We start from the raw sequence: 18,629 nt of genomic DNA, 5'->3' as shown, positions 1-18,629 counted from the left end.
ATTAGGAAACCCTAATTCCATTAGGAATAGAATTATAACCCCATAATTTTATGTGGGATACTAAAAACCCTAATGCCATTTAGAACCCTAGCTCCATTACTTCATATGAACCCTAAAGGGTTTCCAAACCTACACCCCAAGTTAACATATGATTATGTTACTGCAATAGTAGTCATAGAACCATAGTAGCAACTAAATTTTTACCATGACCACATAAAATGTAGTAACCTATCATTACTAAATTAGCATCCCATGTGTTCATCTTAATCAAACCTGGATGATCAAATAGAACCAACCCTAGTTCCTATCCTTAGGGATATAAACCTTAAATTAACCATGCTTAGCATCACACCATTGTGATGAACCCTAATAGTAACCATTACTGATGTTTACCTTACATAACATACTCCACTAAACCCTACCAGTGTGAGATACTTATGAGCTATCTTATTTAGGAAACAACCATTCTCTACTTAGATATCCAATAGCTAATCCAAGACAACCTCAACCTTAATTGTAATACTTCTTCTTACCTAAGTAATATGTTCTTCAAAAGTTATTCTTTTGAAGTAAATAGAGAATCATCATCAACCCTTCTTATAAGGACCTATAAACCCTAGCTAGCTATCACTAACAAGATGAACCAATCTTGATAGCAACCTTGTATGAATAATTGCTTAGGATGCCTAGGCTTAATTTAACCTTACAAGCCCTAGGTGTCGATGAATCCAACCTTGTTGTGATCCATCTAATACTTACTCCAGAAACCAATTGGAACCATAGAAAACCATAAAACCCCACAAACCCAATTATCATACTTGTTCTTTATTAAAGAACATGTTCTTAAAAAGTTATTCTTTTGAAGAATATAACAAGTAATCATTAACCATGCCATTCAGTACTAAAACTGACAAGTGTTCTTTACATATTATCATTATGCCAAATATAATTCCTTGTATGCTCAATTGATTATTATGCTGTATTATATAACTTGCACATGATACCAAGTAATCCAAACCCTAATAAGAACCTTGTTTGTGAATCACTCTAAAAGTGCAACACACCCTGAACTAATCATTACCACTCAATAATCCTAAATCATCGGGGTTAGGGCACGCTTAGAACGAATGCATCTCATACTTATGCATTATTGCATCCTTGCCAATCTTTTAAACATCGTCCTTACCGGACGATGATGCTATTTCAGAATTTGGAGTTATTGCGTATCGAAGACATTGATCGCATAATCTTGCGGTCAAGACGAGCAAGTTCATCGCTTGCTCATGTCATTTGAGTATTTTTACCAAATTACTTGCAAAGTACTATACTTATCACTCTTGCATGAAAAGCAAAAGTAATACTTTCATAACTATGAATATGACTATGTGGTTGGCAATGGAACCATGGAATGTGTTGACATGGTGGAGGTTCCATTGCAATGGGTTTATATCCATCTAGGATTAAACAACAAATGTCGTCCAGTGATTCTTGTGCCGTAAAACTCGTGTTAACCATAAGATCTGAAGTGGGACGGAGTAGTCAATCGTATTTCCACCGCTTGCACATCAACGAATGCGCTTTACCGTAGACACTTGAATCCGAGGGATAAGCGGTGAGGCTGGGGAGCCCCAAGTCCCCACGGCAATGACCGTAGACACTTGTATCCCGAGGGGCAAGCGGTGAGGTTGGGGAACCCTAAGTCCCCACGGTAATGCGGTCTATGATGGGTTGCATCTCCCGGCGAAGGAGTTCATGGTTAGCCCAGAACTGTTGTCGTGGTCGGGGGCCATCCTTAATTGGTATAAGAGCACCGGCGAGGACCCAGGGTCGGAGTTTGCAACAAAGGGTGGGTGTGCGAGGTAGCGGAGGAATATGATTGACTACGACCTTATACCGGGCCTCACACCAAAGGAAGTGTGGACGGGTTGCGCGCCCGGTTGGCACCAAGGTTAAGATCTCTTATGGGTAAAGCAACACACCTCTGCAGAGTGTAATGAATCGTGACCTGTCACTCCCTGTTCCGGGTTATGGAACTGCGAACGCTGCCGAAAAAGAACTCCATGAAGTTCTAGTAAACCGGTGAAGGCTGACGGACATAGTTCTTCTGAATAAAAGCAACCTTTTGAAGAAATGGTTATGAAAACCTGCATTGGTATTAGACTTTCTGGTCTAATGTTGTAGCTAGTTGCATTAAACACCTCTTTCCTATAATGAACTTGTTGAGTACGCTCGTACTCATCCCACTCTTAAATCCCCTGCTTAGATATGGAGACATCGAAGGAGGATCTTCAGTGCAACTCGAAGACCGACGAGTCAACAACTACTTCAAGGGACAGGAACCATTAGAAGAGTCAAACACCACATCCATCAAGGAGAAAACCTAGATTAGCCATAGAATGGAACTAGCTTCCTAAACTTAGCTCCTATTTAGCTAGAATCTATTCATAGCCTCTACAGCTAGTTAAATACTCTACAAATAGAGTTCGTGATAGGAGTAGACTACGAGTCGTTCTTCTGGAGTTTATTTGCAACTTTACCTCATTGTAAAGTAGGAGGCTGTGTGGATCTTATGTAACAGAGTCTGTATGTAATTCTATAGACATGCCTTGGACCCGCATATGTTTCTGTTGTACTACTCTGAGCGATGTAATACTAGTGGAACAATGTTTCATTGGTGTTATGTCAGACTTGCATACTACACCATGCAGTGGTATGCCGGGTCACCACAACATATGTGAACCCTAGTTATATAGGTTTTGTGCTTGAAAAATTATACGCTAGTTTTATTCCACATTTGTTAAGCCATATTTGTAAAAAATTAAACCGCCTATTCATTCCCCTCTAGGCAACATCCGTATCCTTTCAGAGGTTACTAGAAAATGCATAATATGTGGCACGGAGCAAGAAGATATGTCACATGATCTCTACAAATGCCAACACACTCTTCATTTATGGCACACAAGAGAAGCATGTGGCATTTGCCATTGGGCAAAGACCTCCAGGTTAATTCGTCCTACTGGTTTGAATTGGTACTCGAGGCAGCGCCAAATCACATGATAGATTATATCATATTGACTGCTTGGAGAGTTTGGCATGCCCGTAACGAGGTGACTCATTCTAAACCTCTTCCCACCATTGAGGGCTCCAAGAGATTTCTTACAAGCTATGTTAAAATGATGAGGAATTTAAAAGATGCTTCTACTTAGGAAATTATTAAAGGCAAACAACTAGTGTTAGCTACTACGTCTTTGGAGTCATGCAAGGCACGCTCGAATGAACCACCTGAGGAAATATCAGTAGTATGGATTGACTCGAGACCTAAGGGTTTGTCCTAGGTTTATAACCAAGACCTCTTTGTAAACCCTATGATCTAATATATCATCTTTTACCCAAAAAAAAAAGGTAAACACTACATATCGTAGGCCGATGCGAAGCCAAGCATCGGACCAATCCAACATCGTCCATCTCATCTCCATCTAACGGGCCATCCTCTTCCCCCACCCGCCATTAACGAGCACATGCGGACATGCCAACTAACCACAAAATTTCCGGCCGGTTCCAATCGTTCCCTTCCCCCAAATCGCCTCCCCCTGATCTGCTCCAGCCGCGCCGCCATTAACCTCCCGTCTCCACCGCGCCGGAGCGCCCGCCGATAACCTCCCGTCTTCACCACACCGGAGCGCCGCCATGAGAGTAGGGGGCCGTGGTGCCTATCAACCACGGAACCAGGCTCATCTCCCGCTGCGCAGACTCTGCTTCGACCTGCAGCACCCCCACTAGATGCAGTTCCTGCTGCCCCTCGTTGTAGTGCTGCTGTCATAGGCAGCTGATGTATCCATCCCCTAGCAGGGTTTGCTTCGCCGGAGGAGGATATGGCCATCGACTCCTTTGTTGGCGCTGTTCCAAAACAGTACGTGCATCTAATTGCATGAATCTGATCCTTGCTTTCTCCTCTGACTAGGTACTAATCCATCCCCTTTTCCGTGTATTTGGTTATGCCCAGATATAGGTATAAAAGGCACGGAATTTATGTGCTTCCACTATAATGGGTTATGTATAGATAGCATGAAACGTCTGCTTCATAGCATCCATGCTTCCTATAATACTTATAGCATCCATGTATTTTTGTTTATCTTTGTATGGATGGTTTGTGGCAATAGTAATACTTCTTCGTGCTTCTAAAGTCCCACTATTAATTTTTAGAATTTAAAAACTGCCACTAGCTCCCTATATTTCCCATATACATTGAGCGGATGCATGTCACCCACTCTAGCTTGTTGTTCATCTTCTTTCACCCAACACGAGTTTCGCTGAGGTATCATGCATAGCACCACATCTAGCGTGTTGTTTATCAGCTTCCATTCGGCATGAGTTCTTTTTGACTCCTTCAAATAAAAGCATGAGTTTTGTTGAGATATTACGATGTTTGCTTCATAGCAGCATCACTATGCATCATATATTTACATATAGTTTGTGGCAATGGAATCATCCTACTAGAGCTTGTGTTTTTTTATTTCTATTGTCAATTGCATTTTTCAATTTAAACATTGCCTTGTGCTTCGTAGATCTCTCTAGCTTGTACATGACAAAGAGTATAAAAATCCTTGATCAGAAACACGTTTTGTGGAACCTTATGGATCTTGGTTCTACATTGCTTACTTTTGAATTATATATTAAAGCTTCATCAAATCTGATCTCTTCGTAAATGTGCCACCACTATACTACAAATGTGCCTCTGTCCGCACTTATATATGAATCATTGGACCTATATGTGTGCTTGTTTATTATAATTGCCAACAGTTTTTAAACCCTTTATTTCCCATGCATCCACCATATTAATGTTTTGTTTCTTACTACCTGATCGTGTGCTTCCAATAATCTGAAGCATGATGTTTTTGTGTCTTACTACCTAAGTCTCTAGTATATGCTTCTAGTGTATAGAAGTTATGCTTCGTACGATACATACCATGATTCTTTGTTTCTCACATATGTTTCTACTGTATAACAGAAATTTTCTGTCATGCACAGTTGTTGGCCGCATGACGGAAGAAATACAAGGAACTAGACCAATATGTGTCGTCGCCGTCCATGCTCCTGATCCGGGCATGGAGAATGTTTCTTCGCCACGGACCGCACAGTTTTCCAACGGAATGTCTGGCAAACGATCATCAAGAAACATGTGTGGTGTAGCCCTGATGGTTGATGGTGTTGGTATTGCCGATGCGGGCAATTGTAATCCTCTATATATGAAGCGAAATAGCACAGGAACAATAGAAAATCCATGGTGTTAACAAGTTTTCAATGGAAGCAAGTTCTCAATTCGATTGGAGCAACATTGTAATTGTTTCAGAACATTACCCAATTTGTTCTGAAGCACATGTAAATTCGCCTTGAAGCAAGTTCTTTGGAAACAAATTGTGCTTCGGAAGGAAGCAAAGTTAGTATATGAATAGCCATGAATATTTATGTAATTTCTTTACATGGAAGCAAATTCTCCATTTTATGGAAACATGAGTGTTTAAAGAAAATTTTGATTGGGTACGAAGCAAAGTTGACCAACAGTGTGTGCTTCATACGGAGCAAGGAAACAAAATCATGTTTCCTTTTGAGAGAGAAACAAAATCATGTTGTGTTTGAAGCAAACTACAGTTCAGCGGAGTGGAAAGTAAAATGGCGTTGGAAACAAAACATGCTTCATAAGTTCACGGAGCTAAAAAAAACTTAGTTAATTTCCTTGAAATCAAGAATTAGTTTCCTAAAATTCAGTAGATAGTTTCCTAAAAAGAAGCAATTACGAGCTGTTAGAGGAAGTCAATCCCACGTACAGTAGATAGTTTCCTAAAAATATCAGGTAGCACGAGCGTGCATTATGGGATCATTTAAGGGAGAAGCATGCAAATGCTTCCTAATTGGGCCGCTAGAAAATCGTACGGCTCAGCTGCATCCAATCGAACGGATAAACAGTGGTCCGATTTGAAGCAGAAATCGGGATCCGATTCTTAGTGGTGCCCAAAAAAAAAGACTGGGCTGACGAGAGGGGGGAATACTACATCTTAGTGATTGGACGAGAGGGGGAGTACTAAGCATTTATGTAGAGGGAAGTTGGACTAGGGTCTGTTGTGCCGTTTTTTCTTAACGGAATGTGGCGATTTTGTTTTTTGATGAAGGGATGGTGGTTTTGTGCTACTTTTAAGAGCCTGCACGAGCATTTACACGACAGCCCATACGGCCCAATCGAGCGGAGGCCGCTCTAGCCCATTTACCCGATCAAGCAGATCCTAGCCGTCCGTGCTAGGTCACGGCGACGCGAGGAAGCCATTTATACCCGCAGCAGCCGCCACGCGCTCGCTCTCCTCTCCTCTCTCCCAACCATCCTCCTACTACCGGCGGCGGAGACGACGGCGACATGGTGCAGCGTCTGACCTACCGGAAGAGGCACAGCTATGCCACCAAGTCCAACCAGACGAGGGTCGTCAAGACCCCTGGTCCGGATTCCCTTCCCCTCTTCTCTCACCTTTTTGAGCGGCCTCTGATTTGTTCATGCCAAGATTTTCTCATAGTTCATCGGTCTTTTCCTTGTGATTTAAGGTGGCAAGCTCGTGTACCAGTACACGAAGAAGAGGGCGAGCGGCCCGAAGTGCCCTGTGACCGGGAAGAAGATCCAGGGAGTGAGTTACTCTTTGCTCTGCATCTATCCCAACAATTGTTAATTGTTTCGCTTTGTCATGTTATGTATATCTGATAACTCTAGCTTGTATGCCTGCGGGGTAGTATTTCTTGGGTGATGGATGAGTCTGCTTTGCTAAATGTGCCTTGTACCTTACAAATCTAGTTCGCTTTATGATGTCTGGCTATCAATTTGGAGTATCTCGTAGGCTACTTGTACATAAGTAAACCACCATCCTGATTTTGGTCAGTAGATCTTGAATTGAGAGTGGACATTACATTGGTAATTCCAATTACATTTTGGCTAGGTAGTGCACGCATGACCTGTTCAAAATGGCTGTGACAGTCCCCCTGTATTATGGTGCATGCATGGCCTGTTCAGAATGGCTGGGACAGTCACCTGTATTATGGGGTCGTCATCAGTTTGTATGATGTTGCTACATGTATAACAGACAGTTCAGGATAAATACATCATTTCAAACAGATTGCAGAATTTAGTTGGATGATTGAATTATGGTTGTTTGTTCCTCTTGTGCTTTTAGACTCTGAATTGTTTTGGTGAACAATGTTGGCACTCTTACATACTCTTGTGTGTATGCTCTATGATGTGTCCTAATTATTCTCGTCATGAGTTTGCTGCCCTGATTAAACTCAGATGGTATCTTTATCATTCTGATGTAAACTTTCAGACTGAAACATTTACAGCATCATATTGGTAGTTAGAACTTAGTCATGCACCACATTGCCACAATCAGTGATTTTCTTCTATTTGGTTCATAATAATCCCAAGGTGAGCTGAGCTTTTACAAAATGGATAAATCACCTGTGCTCCTTGATGTGATTCTTCGTGTAAACATTTGAAGCTTGTTTTGATTAGATTTGATGGATAACACATGTTTGAAAATTTACCTTGTTATCTGTCTCTGCTACATGATTGTTGCATCTTGATCACTCATGATATGTTTACTTCCATCTCCAGATTCCCCACCTGAGGCCTACTGAGTACAAAAGATCAAGGTTGTCTAGGAACCGCAGGACTGTGAACCGTCCCTATGGCGGAGTGCTCTCTGGACCTGCAGTTAGAGAAAGGTCAGCATCTTTCTCTTGAAGTCTTCTGATGTGATTGCAACAAACTTATCCTTGATCTTATGTTATTCACATTCCATTTCAGGATCATCCGTGCTTTCTTGGTTGAGGAGCAGAAGATTGTGAAGAAAGTCTTGAAAATACAGAAAACCAAGGACAAGACTGCCTCGAAGTAGATTACTTTTCGAAACGGGGAGTGAGATGCGGTTATGTAAACAAGGAAATATTTTTGTGGATGGTGATCATCAATGGTTTTTAGTCCCTTCTAGCTAAATGCTTTAGTATGTCAAGGAGACAGCTGTTGAATCCAGAGATTATGAGACATTTGATACCCATTTGCTATTCCATTTCTGAATCTCATGTTGAATTTGCAATTTAGGTGTCTACCTTTTATAATGCCTTGGCCAGTTTCACTGCGGTTCATCTGCTGCTATGTTGCAATTCTTGCCAATTCAAATTGGCTGTGTTCGATCGGCAGGTCTCTTTTCAGCAGGTAAATTTAGAAACGTGGTACCTCTGCTGCTATTGCTTTCTTCTAATTTCTGCTGCAGTAAATTTAAAGAATATCCGAACTAATGTTCTCTAGCACCTCGCTACAAGCCTACAACCTCAATCAGTGGATGAGCCTTAACCAAACTACTCGTCTGCTTCAACAATTGCGTTTCCTGTGAAGTGCAGTGTTCAAAGGGTTCCTTAGACGAAATCCGAAAACGATTGGGCAGCTCTTCTAGACTGGCTGCCCTGACGCGTCGTATTGTTGACCACGTTAGACTCTGAATTGATGATCATCCTGTAAAACTACGGTACCTCCAATGCCAAAGAAAATCCCAGACCTCCAGAAAATGCATTAGCTTCAGTGATGCTTCAACATTTAGTTTGTCTACCAACAAAACGACATTTTATTTGCATGGAACGAAAGGTTAAGGGTGTGACTAGTTTTTAGTATAAATTTTATTCTCGGTAGAATAATATCATTGAATCTCAGTTGCAACTCACCATTAGCATGGATCACAAAGCAAATCCAATGGTTTGGAGGCATTTTTTCTAATTGCAACCTCACTTTTTTTTTTCCAAAAAGGATCCTGTCATATAAAGCATCTCAACAAAAAGGAAAATTACAACAAAAGCCTTTCGATGCCCTTTGTCTTCATTCGCTAGACCGTGTCGATGACGTGCCACCGCTCCTCCCTAAGCTGGCCTGACTTTGTTGGTTGCAGACAGAAAGTCGTCGAACGGGTCAAAAATAACACGTCCGTCCTGGGACTATGAAGAAGGATAACCGCGATGAAGCTCCTTCACGATCTAGAGATCTCCACAGCCAGAAGAAGTCATCGAGAACCATACCACTTCCACAAACTTCTCGATGTCGCCGCCGAGATGGGAATTATGACGGGGAGACTTTGACAAGGCGCTGTCACAACCTAAGCGCCGCTCCACCAAACCTTGACCCTAAACCAGAAAAACGGAGCCCTCCCATCGACGAGGGCCGAGATGCACCCCGCCTCCATGGCCCAAAGGCCACAAAATCGAGGCAGATCAACAGTGGCGCCGATGAGAGGCAGTGAAAACCTAGTCGTTTGAGCGTTTCCTCTTGGGCCAAAGGGGTACAACCCTCCCGAAGCGTAAAGTGTATAAATCGCGATGCAAATCAGACGTTGCAAAAGTCTACTAAGATTAAAGTTGTCATTAGAATTCAGATTTTTTTTCAAAAGAGCAGTTATGCAGATGAAGGTATACACGGGTAAGTTCTAATCAGCACTGCGCATCCTGGGCAATTGGGCGTAGATTCGAACTCTGGAAAACTACTCCCTCCGTCCACAAATAAGTGTACGTGCGGGGTTTTCAAGATACATTATGAAGTGAAGTAAAAAATGCATTGGAAAGGTGTATCTCCCCTCTTTAATTAGTTCACCTCCAATGAGCTAAATGCTTGTAGAAAACAAGGAGAAGATATGCTAAATATTATTGAGTTTGATTTCGGTGCGATGAGAGAGAAGTAATTAAAGTGCATTGGGAAGATATGAGTACACTCTTTTGTGGACAAAGTTTAGAGCTATATATCCACTTATTTATGAATGGAGGGAGTATATAACAACGATTTTGGCGTCAAGCGGGGGATTTTGCACGTAAAAAATTAATGTGTCAAGAGTGGGATTTGAACCCACGCCCTTTCGGACCAGTACCTGAAACTGGCGCCTTAGACCAACTCGGCCATCTTGACTTGATGGAAGTAAGTTGCGATAGAACTTATATAAAGTTACACGTATATTACAAGGTCTTGAACCGACGAGTTTTTTTTTTTTTTTTTTTTTTTTTTGAATCGGTGAGAATTTGAAACCCAGTACCCTCACTTGTCTTAAACTTGGATGGTTCAAATCTACAGAATATAATGTTTCTTGTAAGAGATGACGAGTACTCACACATATTAGCAGCAAACTTAAATACCACAAAAAAGAATCTTCAATAATTCATGTGACCATAGTTGTGATGCGATGTTGGTATCATATCATTTCTGGCCGAACCAACTCATTACATATGTAACTCGGTCCCTATTACTGATCATTTTTTCCTCTTCCTCGCTGGCGAGAGGCGGCGGCTCAACCTCCTCCCAATCTTCTCCACCGGCCATGACGTTAGCCTTGGTCCCCTCTTCCTTCGCTTGCCGCTATAGCGGCAACCGGAGGGAGGGGGATCTTGTGCCTCTGTTTTGACCTACTAGTTAGAGCTAGGTTTTGTTTGCTGTGGTGTTTCGTTGGGGTGGATGGAGCGGTGTTCGGGCTAATAAATCTATCTCAACTCTACTTCCACACCGGTGAAGATCTTCTGGGTGTCGTCTCGGAGTTGATGGAAACATGTGCTGATTAGTCAGTCAGATCGGCAGCTTGGTCTTCTCGTTGTTCTTTAGATCTGTCGAGATCAGTTTCTCGGTGTGTCGCTGGCGTTTGTTGCTATACGCGATGACGCTGGCGGCCGGGGCGAGGTGGTTCTTCTGGAGCGAAGATGTTGATCCGAAGGTGGTGGCTATGTCATTCTTCTTTGACTTCGTCGATGAGAGGCGACATATCGTGGTCCAAGAAAGCACGAGAACGTCCCTAGGTCAACGTGCGACAGTAATATGTGCCTCGCTGCTTGCAGCAGGTCTGTTCATCTACTCACAAAGCCTCGTTGGCGATCGTGATTGCTTGGATCTTGCAATGGTGGAGGCTCGGTGTCTCTTCTTATGTCCGCCTCGGCGGTGCTGGAGTTGGGCGACGACCTCTTGTTACGGTGGTCGCAGGAAACCCTAAGGATCGTTTTGTATTTCTCAATCTCTTAGAATTTTATCTGCAATTTTAGAATAATTATTTTATTCTGATTTATCTTTTAGTTTCCACGTGTGTTGTATGTAACTTCATTTTCGATTAATGAAATATACTCGTGGTTGCTCAAAAAAAAACTCCCTACATATGTTGGGGGCAAAATGGCAAATAGGAGAGGCAGAAACGCCCTTCTGTAGTTCTGTGCCAAATTCAAGCGTGAGTTCGCCGGTTCTCAGAAAAGAGTGTGAGTTCACCGGCGCTCATGGCGCGCGCTTAGATCCATCCCACCGCGTCTCTTCTTCCATCTTGCCGTCCCATGCCTCCACGCCTCCCCTCGCCGGCATTACTCGCCTCCGCCCACCGCCGCGCGCTCTCCGCTCTCCCAGCTACCGCCGCCGCGCGACCCGGTGCCCCCCACCTGCTCGACGGAGTGCCGCGCCCGGACCCCCTCGCTCAACTCCCGCCCGAGCTCGCTTGCTTCGTCCGCTCGCGCGCCGCGGGGCACACGCCCAGCCAGTTCGCCTACGGGAACGCGCTCAAGGCCTGCGCCCCCGCCGCCGGCTCCGGAGCGCCAGGCAATGTCGCGTTCGCGGAGCAGGTCTACTGCGCGGCCTGGAAGGACGGGCTCGCGGGCGACGCGTACGTCTGCAGCGGCATGGTCGACCTGCTCGCCAAGAGCGGGCGCCTCGGGGACGCGCTCAGGGCGTTCGCGGACGGCGACCCGGGCAGCGCGGTCTGCTGGAACGCGGTCATCTCTGGCGCGTCGCGGAACGGCGAGCACGGCCTCGCCGTCGAGATGTTCACCGACATGGCGTGGGGCTCCTGCGAGCCCAACTCGTTCACCTACTCCGGGGTTCTCAGCGCCTGCGCAGCCGCCGCGGAGCTCTGCGTCGGGAGGGCGGTTCACGGGCTGGTGCTTCGGCGTGACCCCGAGTATGATCTGTTCATCGGGACGTCGATCGTCAACATGTACGCGAAGTCCGGCGATATGGTCGCTGCCATGAGGGAGTTCTGGAGGATGCCGGCCCGGAACGTGGTTTCCTGGACCACCGCCATCGCTGGCTTCGTGCAGGAGGAGGATCCAGCGAGCGCGGTTAGGCTTCTCAGGGAAATGGTCCGGAGCGGCGTGTCGATGAACAAGTTCACTGCTACTAGCGTCTTGCTCGCGTGTTCCCAGATGTATATGGAAGTGGCTAGCCAGATGCATGGCATGATCATAAAGACAGAGCTCTACTTGGATCACGTTGTCAAGGAGGCTTTGATCTGCACGTACGCTGCTATCGGGGCTACTGAGTTGTCCGAGAAGGTGTTTGAAGAAGCTGGCAGAGTAAGCAAGACAAGTATCTGGTCGACTTTGATATATGAGATTAGTAGCCATAGCTTATCGAGATCAATTGAGCTGTTGATGAGGATGTTCCGGCAGGGTCTAACACCAAATGACAAATGCTACGCTTCTGTTTTCAGTTCTGTGGACTCGATTCAGCTTGGCAGACAACTGCATTCGTCGGTTATAAAAGATGGGCTTGTTCATGGTGTTGTTGTTGGCACTGCACTGTCCACCATGTACTCCAGAGGGGATGAAGTGGAAGATAGCTACAAGGTCTTTCAAGAGATGCAGGAACATGATGAAGTCTCATGGACATCAATGGTTGCTGGTTTTGCATCCCATGGCCGTTCAGCTCAGGCATTCCGATTATTCAGGAATATGATTCTTGATAATTTTAAGCCTGGCCATATTACGCTATCTGCCATTCTTTCAGCTTGTAATGGACCAGAATGCTTGCTCAAAGGGAAGGAAGTTCATGGACACATCCTTCGTGCCTATGGGGAAACCACATCCATCGGCCATTCTTTGGTTTCCATGTATTCCAAATGTCGCCAAGTACAAATAGCTAGAAGAATATTTGATGCAACTGCATGCAAAGATCAGGTCATGCTGTCTTCAATGATATCTGGATACTCTACCAATGATTGCAATGATGAGGCAATCTCACTTTTTCAGCTTATGGTGGCAGCTGGTTTTCTAATAGATAGCTTCATATGCTCATCTATCATTAGCCTATGTGCTAACATAGCAAGACCACTCTATGGAAAACTATTACATGGTTATGCAACTAAAGTAGGAATACAGTCTGATCTATCAGTAAGTAGTTCACTCGTGAAGTTGTACTCCAAAAATGGCAACCTGCGTGATTCTCGTAAAGTTTTTGATGAAATTAATTCCCCAGATTTAGTTACTTGGACAGCTATAATTGATGGATATGCTCAGCATGGAAGTGGTCAGGATTCTTTAAGGATGTTTGATTTGATGATTAAGCATGGAGTAAAACCAGATAATGTTGTACTAGTAAGTATTTTATCTGCTTGCAGCCGCAATGGTTTAGTTGAAGAAGGATTTAACTATTTTAACTCTATGAGAAGCGTCTATGGGGTACAGCCAGTGTTACACCACTACTGTTGTATGGTTGATTTACTTGGTCGTTCTGGGAGGCTTGCAGAGGCAAAAAGTTTTATTGAGAGCATGCCTATGAAGCCTGACTTGATGGTATGGAGCACACTGCTTGCTGCTTGCAGAGTTCATGATGACGCTGTACTTGGAAGGTTCGTGGAAAATAAGTTACGTGAAGATAATTACGATTCAGGCTCTTTTACAACTCTGTCAAACATTCTAGCAAATTCTGGAGACTGGGAGGAAGCAGCGAGAGTAAGAAAATCAATGAATGGCACCAAGAAAGAGCCTGGATGGAGTATGGTGTAAGAATTGAAATGACTGAAGAGTTATATAAATAAAACAAAAATGGAGCACAGTACATTGATGGACTTGAAATGATGACATCATCTTCGGCAAGTTGGAAAAGAGGACCAGCTGGTTGCATGTAAGCAATAAGCAACGGATACAATTGTATATTAGTTAAACTGTTGATCCTTTCACACTGTTAGCTTTTACTTTGCGTTGGTAATTGTTCCAAACCTATTAGGTATCTGATTAGAGATGTTTCTTCCTGATCATGGAGAAGACATGATAGCTGTCTAAAGTTTGCACTGATGATACAACTGAGTCAGACTCCTTGCTGTACATTATTCATTATTCACTCTATGATGCGATCTGCATATTTTACATGTAGGGCACACCTTTATATTAATAATACTGAATGATTCAGTACATATAACCAAGATATTCTTCACTCTGTTTGCTTATCTGTAAAGATGGGTGCAGTTCTAAGATATAGACCGAGCTGAAAATGTACAATGGATAGTCTTCTGCTAACAGACTTGCTAACATATGAACATCACTCTTGGTGCTACATATCGTAACTATGTATAGTGTATCTTTCTGTAGAGCAGCTACTGGGCATCTCTGGGGGAGGTTGGGGGACAAGTGAGAGATTCACAGGGCACGTTGCATGTCCAATCATCTGAAGAATCTAGCCCCAGATCAAATGGGAATTTTATTTTTCGTGGAACTCCACACTCGTTACCTGTAACGTATCCATTATCAGGTTTTCTTGTATATGGATCTTCATCCCTGTTTCCAGTACCTCCAATTGTGTCTATATCCCAATCAACTGCATACCCATCGCACTGTTCAAGCTGTTCGAACTCAGTATCTGGTGAGGCTTCATTCATGCTATTGACAATTCCAGGGTCTATGCTGAGAAGCACGGCATCTGATGACCTCTGCAGGGTCTGTGTTTCAAATGGCAAGATGATCGGATTGCTATGGATGCCTTTTTCTGATAGATGAGTTAAGGACGGACCGCGGTTGAAGTTTATGACTTTATATGAAGAACCATTCTGTGAACTGTTGAGCTTCTGCTGCTGCCGTCCTTGAAAGTAATGTTGGCTATTAAACCGATTCACAGGTACTGCAACTTCTGCCGAGCAAGAGGAGCTTTCCAAAGCAAAATGTGAAGCCTGTATGGACTGCAAGGCAGATAACAGATCTGGCTCTGTCGTTGCAATTGACTGAGGACCCCAGGAGTGAGATAGTGTTCTTTGCGCCATTGAACTAGGCTTTTTAAATATTCTACAAATAGCCCAGGCATCCTGTTTGATAAAGACAAATCACCGTAAGATATATCATATATCTAGATATTTTTAGAATTTTGATGCTGTAGTAAATACTCTGATAAAAGGCTTACATTGGCTGGAATGTTTTTGTCTATTGGTACTTTAGGAAGTGTTGGATCAGTTAATGATGGAAGCCTGAACTCATGCATCATCCAATCAGTTTTGATCCCTTTTGCTGCTCTTCCTTTATAAAAGACAAGAGACTTCTTCAGGCCTATACACTTGGTTCCCTGGGAGGAGTAAATTGGCCTATCTGTTCCTGTTGCTTTCCAGAATCCAGCTCCTGTGACTCTATTTGGTCTAGCACTATTTCGATACTTCCGGTCCCTTGGGCAGTAGAAATACCATTCTTTCTCCCCAGAAGTTGCAAGTTCTATCCATGAGCAAGATAATAAATAATACATTACAGAAAGGAAATGAATAATGTTGCAGAAATTCAAGGAGGATAACTATACTTAGATTGGTTTTCTAATGAGAAGAAACTACTAACTGGGTCTCACTTGATTATAGGTACTTTAAGGTACTATGTTTTATGCGGCTCATGCTATTATTTGTCCTTGCTATTTTATTTTGAGCACTTCATATGCATCTATCCTGGATGTGCACAAGTGCAGATTTTCTATTTTTGGTTGGTGTAGAAATCTACATCTTTCATTTCGATCTGACCTTTGACCATGAACCTTTTGTGTACCTGTTGCTTGAAATATTGCTGCAAGATTGCTCAAACTTGTTTCCAGAGTACAATTTTGTATTCAAGTGGATGAGAAGTCGTCAATTCTCTCTTATGTTGTTTTAAATAACTTGCATTTTTTTGCGGTAGAATTCTGGGGATTTATTCCTCTGGTATAGGGTTACAATGAGCTAGAATGAGCTGTTCAATACATTCTGGAATTTGGTGCAAGTGTGCAACCAACAAGCGGTGCGACCCCCAGTTCTACCGACATTAGCTAGACACAATCTGCAACCCTATTTTGTTCACGTGACACTTTCACGAGGATAACCTCTCGAAGTCTCATTAATCTCTTCACTTCAGCTTTAGTAGCTTGCATATATAAGATAACTATGAAGACTGTAATCTTTGTGCTGTAGTTTCCTAAAGCAAGGAGCAGTTCCTATAACTCAAAGCTGTCAAAAATGTACTTCAGGGTTCAGATTACATAGTGGATCATGACACCAGCGGCCATGGATTTATTTATTTTTCCATGTATTATTTAGTTGAAGTAAGATGGTGATTGTGGAATACTTTCGAAATTCTAATTTGTCTCTGAAGTGGGGCATATCTAGCATAGTAGCATCTGCATATTAACGACAAGATATATGTTTTCCACTCACCATGTTAATGGCTAAATGCAAGATAGTGTATGCTGGCATATATTTGTTCTTTGATTGACAAGTTTTTACAAGATTAAAGTTCCTTATGCTCCATTTACTAACATATAAGAGCAAGAAGGACAGAGCAACTTACTTGGGAGATCCCATGGGTCGTACTTGTAGATGTCCAGCTGCCGGATGAGCTCAATTGAAAGGGGTTTCTGCTGAATCTTTCTCCTGAGATAAAAACCCACAAGCTCTTCATCTGTGGGATGAAATCGGAAACCAGGCAGAAGTACCTCTTCTGACTTGTCCATATCACTTCTCTCATCCATGATCCACAAGGGTAGCTTGGAACAGGTTACACTGCTCTTGTACCTACGTGGATGTAGTGAATGGTTTTAAGGTCGAAGTTGCCTAGGTGAAGACAAACTCGCGAAGCTGTCTCTCTAATACAGTGCAGGAACTAATCAACTTTCCACAGTCTACTATTTATACCTTTGTTTGTGGTTTTGTGCTTGTGCAAAGATGGCAAACTCTATAACTGGCAATTATCTAATGCGGTGCAGGAATTTGTCAGGCCAGAGAAAAATAGAATGGGCGGCTTGATGGACCTAACTTTAACAACCGGGAAGAAGGAATGGAAGATCAGGCGTCATGTGTAAATTTAGGACATGAGGTAAGAAACTAGTAGTTATAACACTACTGCTTAAGATGGACTATTTTTCTGTTAGATAAACTTTCCCAAAAGCTTTTAGTCTCCTATTGTATGCCTTATATTCTGGTGCATAAACAATAGTCAGGAAGGGGAGGCTAATATATGCCTTGTGAACGACATTGCGGCTGCTTAAACATGACTAGATGAGGTCTGCACCTCTGAAGGCATCCTTGCAAACAATAATATTTTATTCATTCTTCTTTGGAATCTCTTTGACTTATTTAATAAGGGATAAGTACCTCAATGAAGACAATCTTAGCAACACCTGGGCATTATCAGTCCCTTTCGATACACCTAGATTTATAATCTAGCACATCCCAAATAACCTTCCAGTATTACTCTTGAACAGTAATAGCATCAATTTTATACATATATTTGTTAGTTTATAGGAATCATTTACAATTTCAACAATTTCTTTAGTACATGTTGGAAGCTAAACATGTCAAAATACATCAACACTAAGTCCACGATGATTATTACTACTCCCTCCGAGATTTGTCAAAATTTAGATGTATCTAGACAAAAAATAGCATCTAGATACATCCAAATTTTGAAAAATCTCAAGACAACCTTCATGAGACGGAGGGAGTAGATCAATTTTCTGCAAGAATACAAAGACATATTCCAAAGTCCTATATATAGCAGGATTTCTTTTTCTTTTACTACTTATCATTGCCAATACATATATGCTTCTAGATTACATATTTGCATTCCTCCTTTCTCTGGTTTAGAAAATTCCAAACTCCTATATATATATAAAAGGATGTATTTTTTAGTATGCATCATTGTCAGCACATGTACGCTTCTGGATTGCATTGAAGATTTTCTTTGCATGAAAATTCCTATTCTGTTCATGAAATCCTTCCATCATTGTGTATAATTTTTTCACACTGGAGGTTTCGTTTAGTGCGTACGAAAGCAACAGTTAGCTTATTCGTACTGTTAACATCATTGCTAGTAATTTGGATGAGCGTTGATGTGAGAACAGATATACACGCGCTTATGATTTTGTTATTGTAACCTGTTTTTCTGAACTTGTGCAATAGCTCAACTGAGAAGGTGGGGAACTGTTAAAAACTGCACTAGTGTACTCCACGAAACCTTACGCCAAGTTGATGTGCATTAGCAAGTAGTCATTGTTATCTCACGATAGTGATAGCCTTAGCCGTGTAATTGCCTTCAGTTCTTTTATCAACTAGCGTATGACTCACTGCAAACTGTTTCCTCTAATTCGTTTCTATCAACTTCTATATCACAATAAGTTGCCATCTTAGAATCCATCTTAGCTTGCTTGACTGCTTGATGGTATCCTCTGGTCCGTCACCAATGTGTATACAGTTCATTGCTCATTGTTTTACAAATATCATTTTCTTAGGTATTAGTATTATTTTTTAACATCATTTATTGGTAGTTAAATACTGCGACTTAGTCTTACATGATGGTGTGCGCTCTCTCTTTTTCTTAAGGTACTTTTAAAT

The 18,629-nt window shown here is 42.5% G+C and overlaps 3 protein-coding genes and 1 non-coding gene across 4 annotated transcripts; 2 read left to right on the top strand and 2 right to left on the bottom strand.

The window, feature by feature from the left end:
• Positions 1 to 6,343: 6,343 nt before the first annotated feature.
• Positions 6,344 to 8,126, top strand: LOC124651103 (60S ribosomal protein L34). The gene is made up of 4 exons (XM_047190244.1): positions 6,344 to 6,485; positions 6,589 to 6,668; positions 7,646 to 7,755; positions 7,838 to 8,126. Exons 1-4 carry the CDS (start codon positions 6,407 to 6,409, stop codon positions 7,926 to 7,928), a joined length of 360 nt encoding a protein of 119 aa, XP_047046200.1. The 5' UTR covers positions 6,344 to 6,406; the 3' UTR covers positions 7,929 to 8,126.
• Positions 8,127 to 9,892: 1,766 nt separating this feature from the next.
• TRNAL-CAG lies at positions 9,893 to 9,973 on the bottom strand. Its single transcript has one exon. It is a non-coding gene; the product is annotated as a tRNA-Leu (tRNA).
• A 1,394-nt stretch (positions 9,974 to 11,367) lies between these two features.
• LOC124656900 (pentatricopeptide repeat-containing protein At1g74600, chloroplastic-like) lies at positions 11,368 to 15,609 on the top strand. Its single transcript, XM_047195555.1, has 3 exons — positions 11,368 to 13,927; positions 14,392 to 15,121; positions 15,229 to 15,609. Exon 1 carries the CDS (start codon positions 11,368 to 11,370, stop codon positions 13,807 to 13,809), a length of 2,442 nt encoding a protein of 813 aa, XP_047051511.1. The 3' UTR covers positions 13,810 to 13,927; positions 14,392 to 15,121; positions 15,229 to 15,609.
• On the bottom strand, positions 14,369 to 17,553 carry LOC124651102 (protein FEZ-like). Its single transcript, XM_047190243.1, has 4 exons — positions 16,932 to 17,553; positions 16,588 to 16,811; positions 15,194 to 15,495; positions 14,369 to 15,098 (listed from the first exon to the last, which is right to left on the bottom strand). The coding sequence occupies exons 2-4, from the start codon at positions 16,766 to 16,768 to the stop codon at positions 14,397 to 14,399; spliced, it is 1,185 nt and encodes a 394-aa protein (XP_047046199.1). The 5' UTR covers positions 16,769 to 16,811; positions 16,932 to 17,553; the 3' UTR covers positions 14,369 to 14,396.
• Between the last annotated feature and the right edge of the window lie 1,076 nt (positions 17,554 to 18,629).

Source organism: Lolium rigidum, chromosome 5 (assembly GCF_022539505.1).
Source record: "Lolium rigidum isolate FL_2022 chromosome 5, APGP_CSIRO_Lrig_0.1, whole genome shotgun sequence".
Classification (NCBI taxonomy): domain Eukaryota; kingdom Viridiplantae; phylum Streptophyta; class Magnoliopsida; order Poales; family Poaceae; genus Lolium; species Lolium rigidum.
The sequence above is the reverse complement of the archived record's forward strand: the minus strand, read 5'-3'. Positions and strand labels throughout refer to the sequence as shown.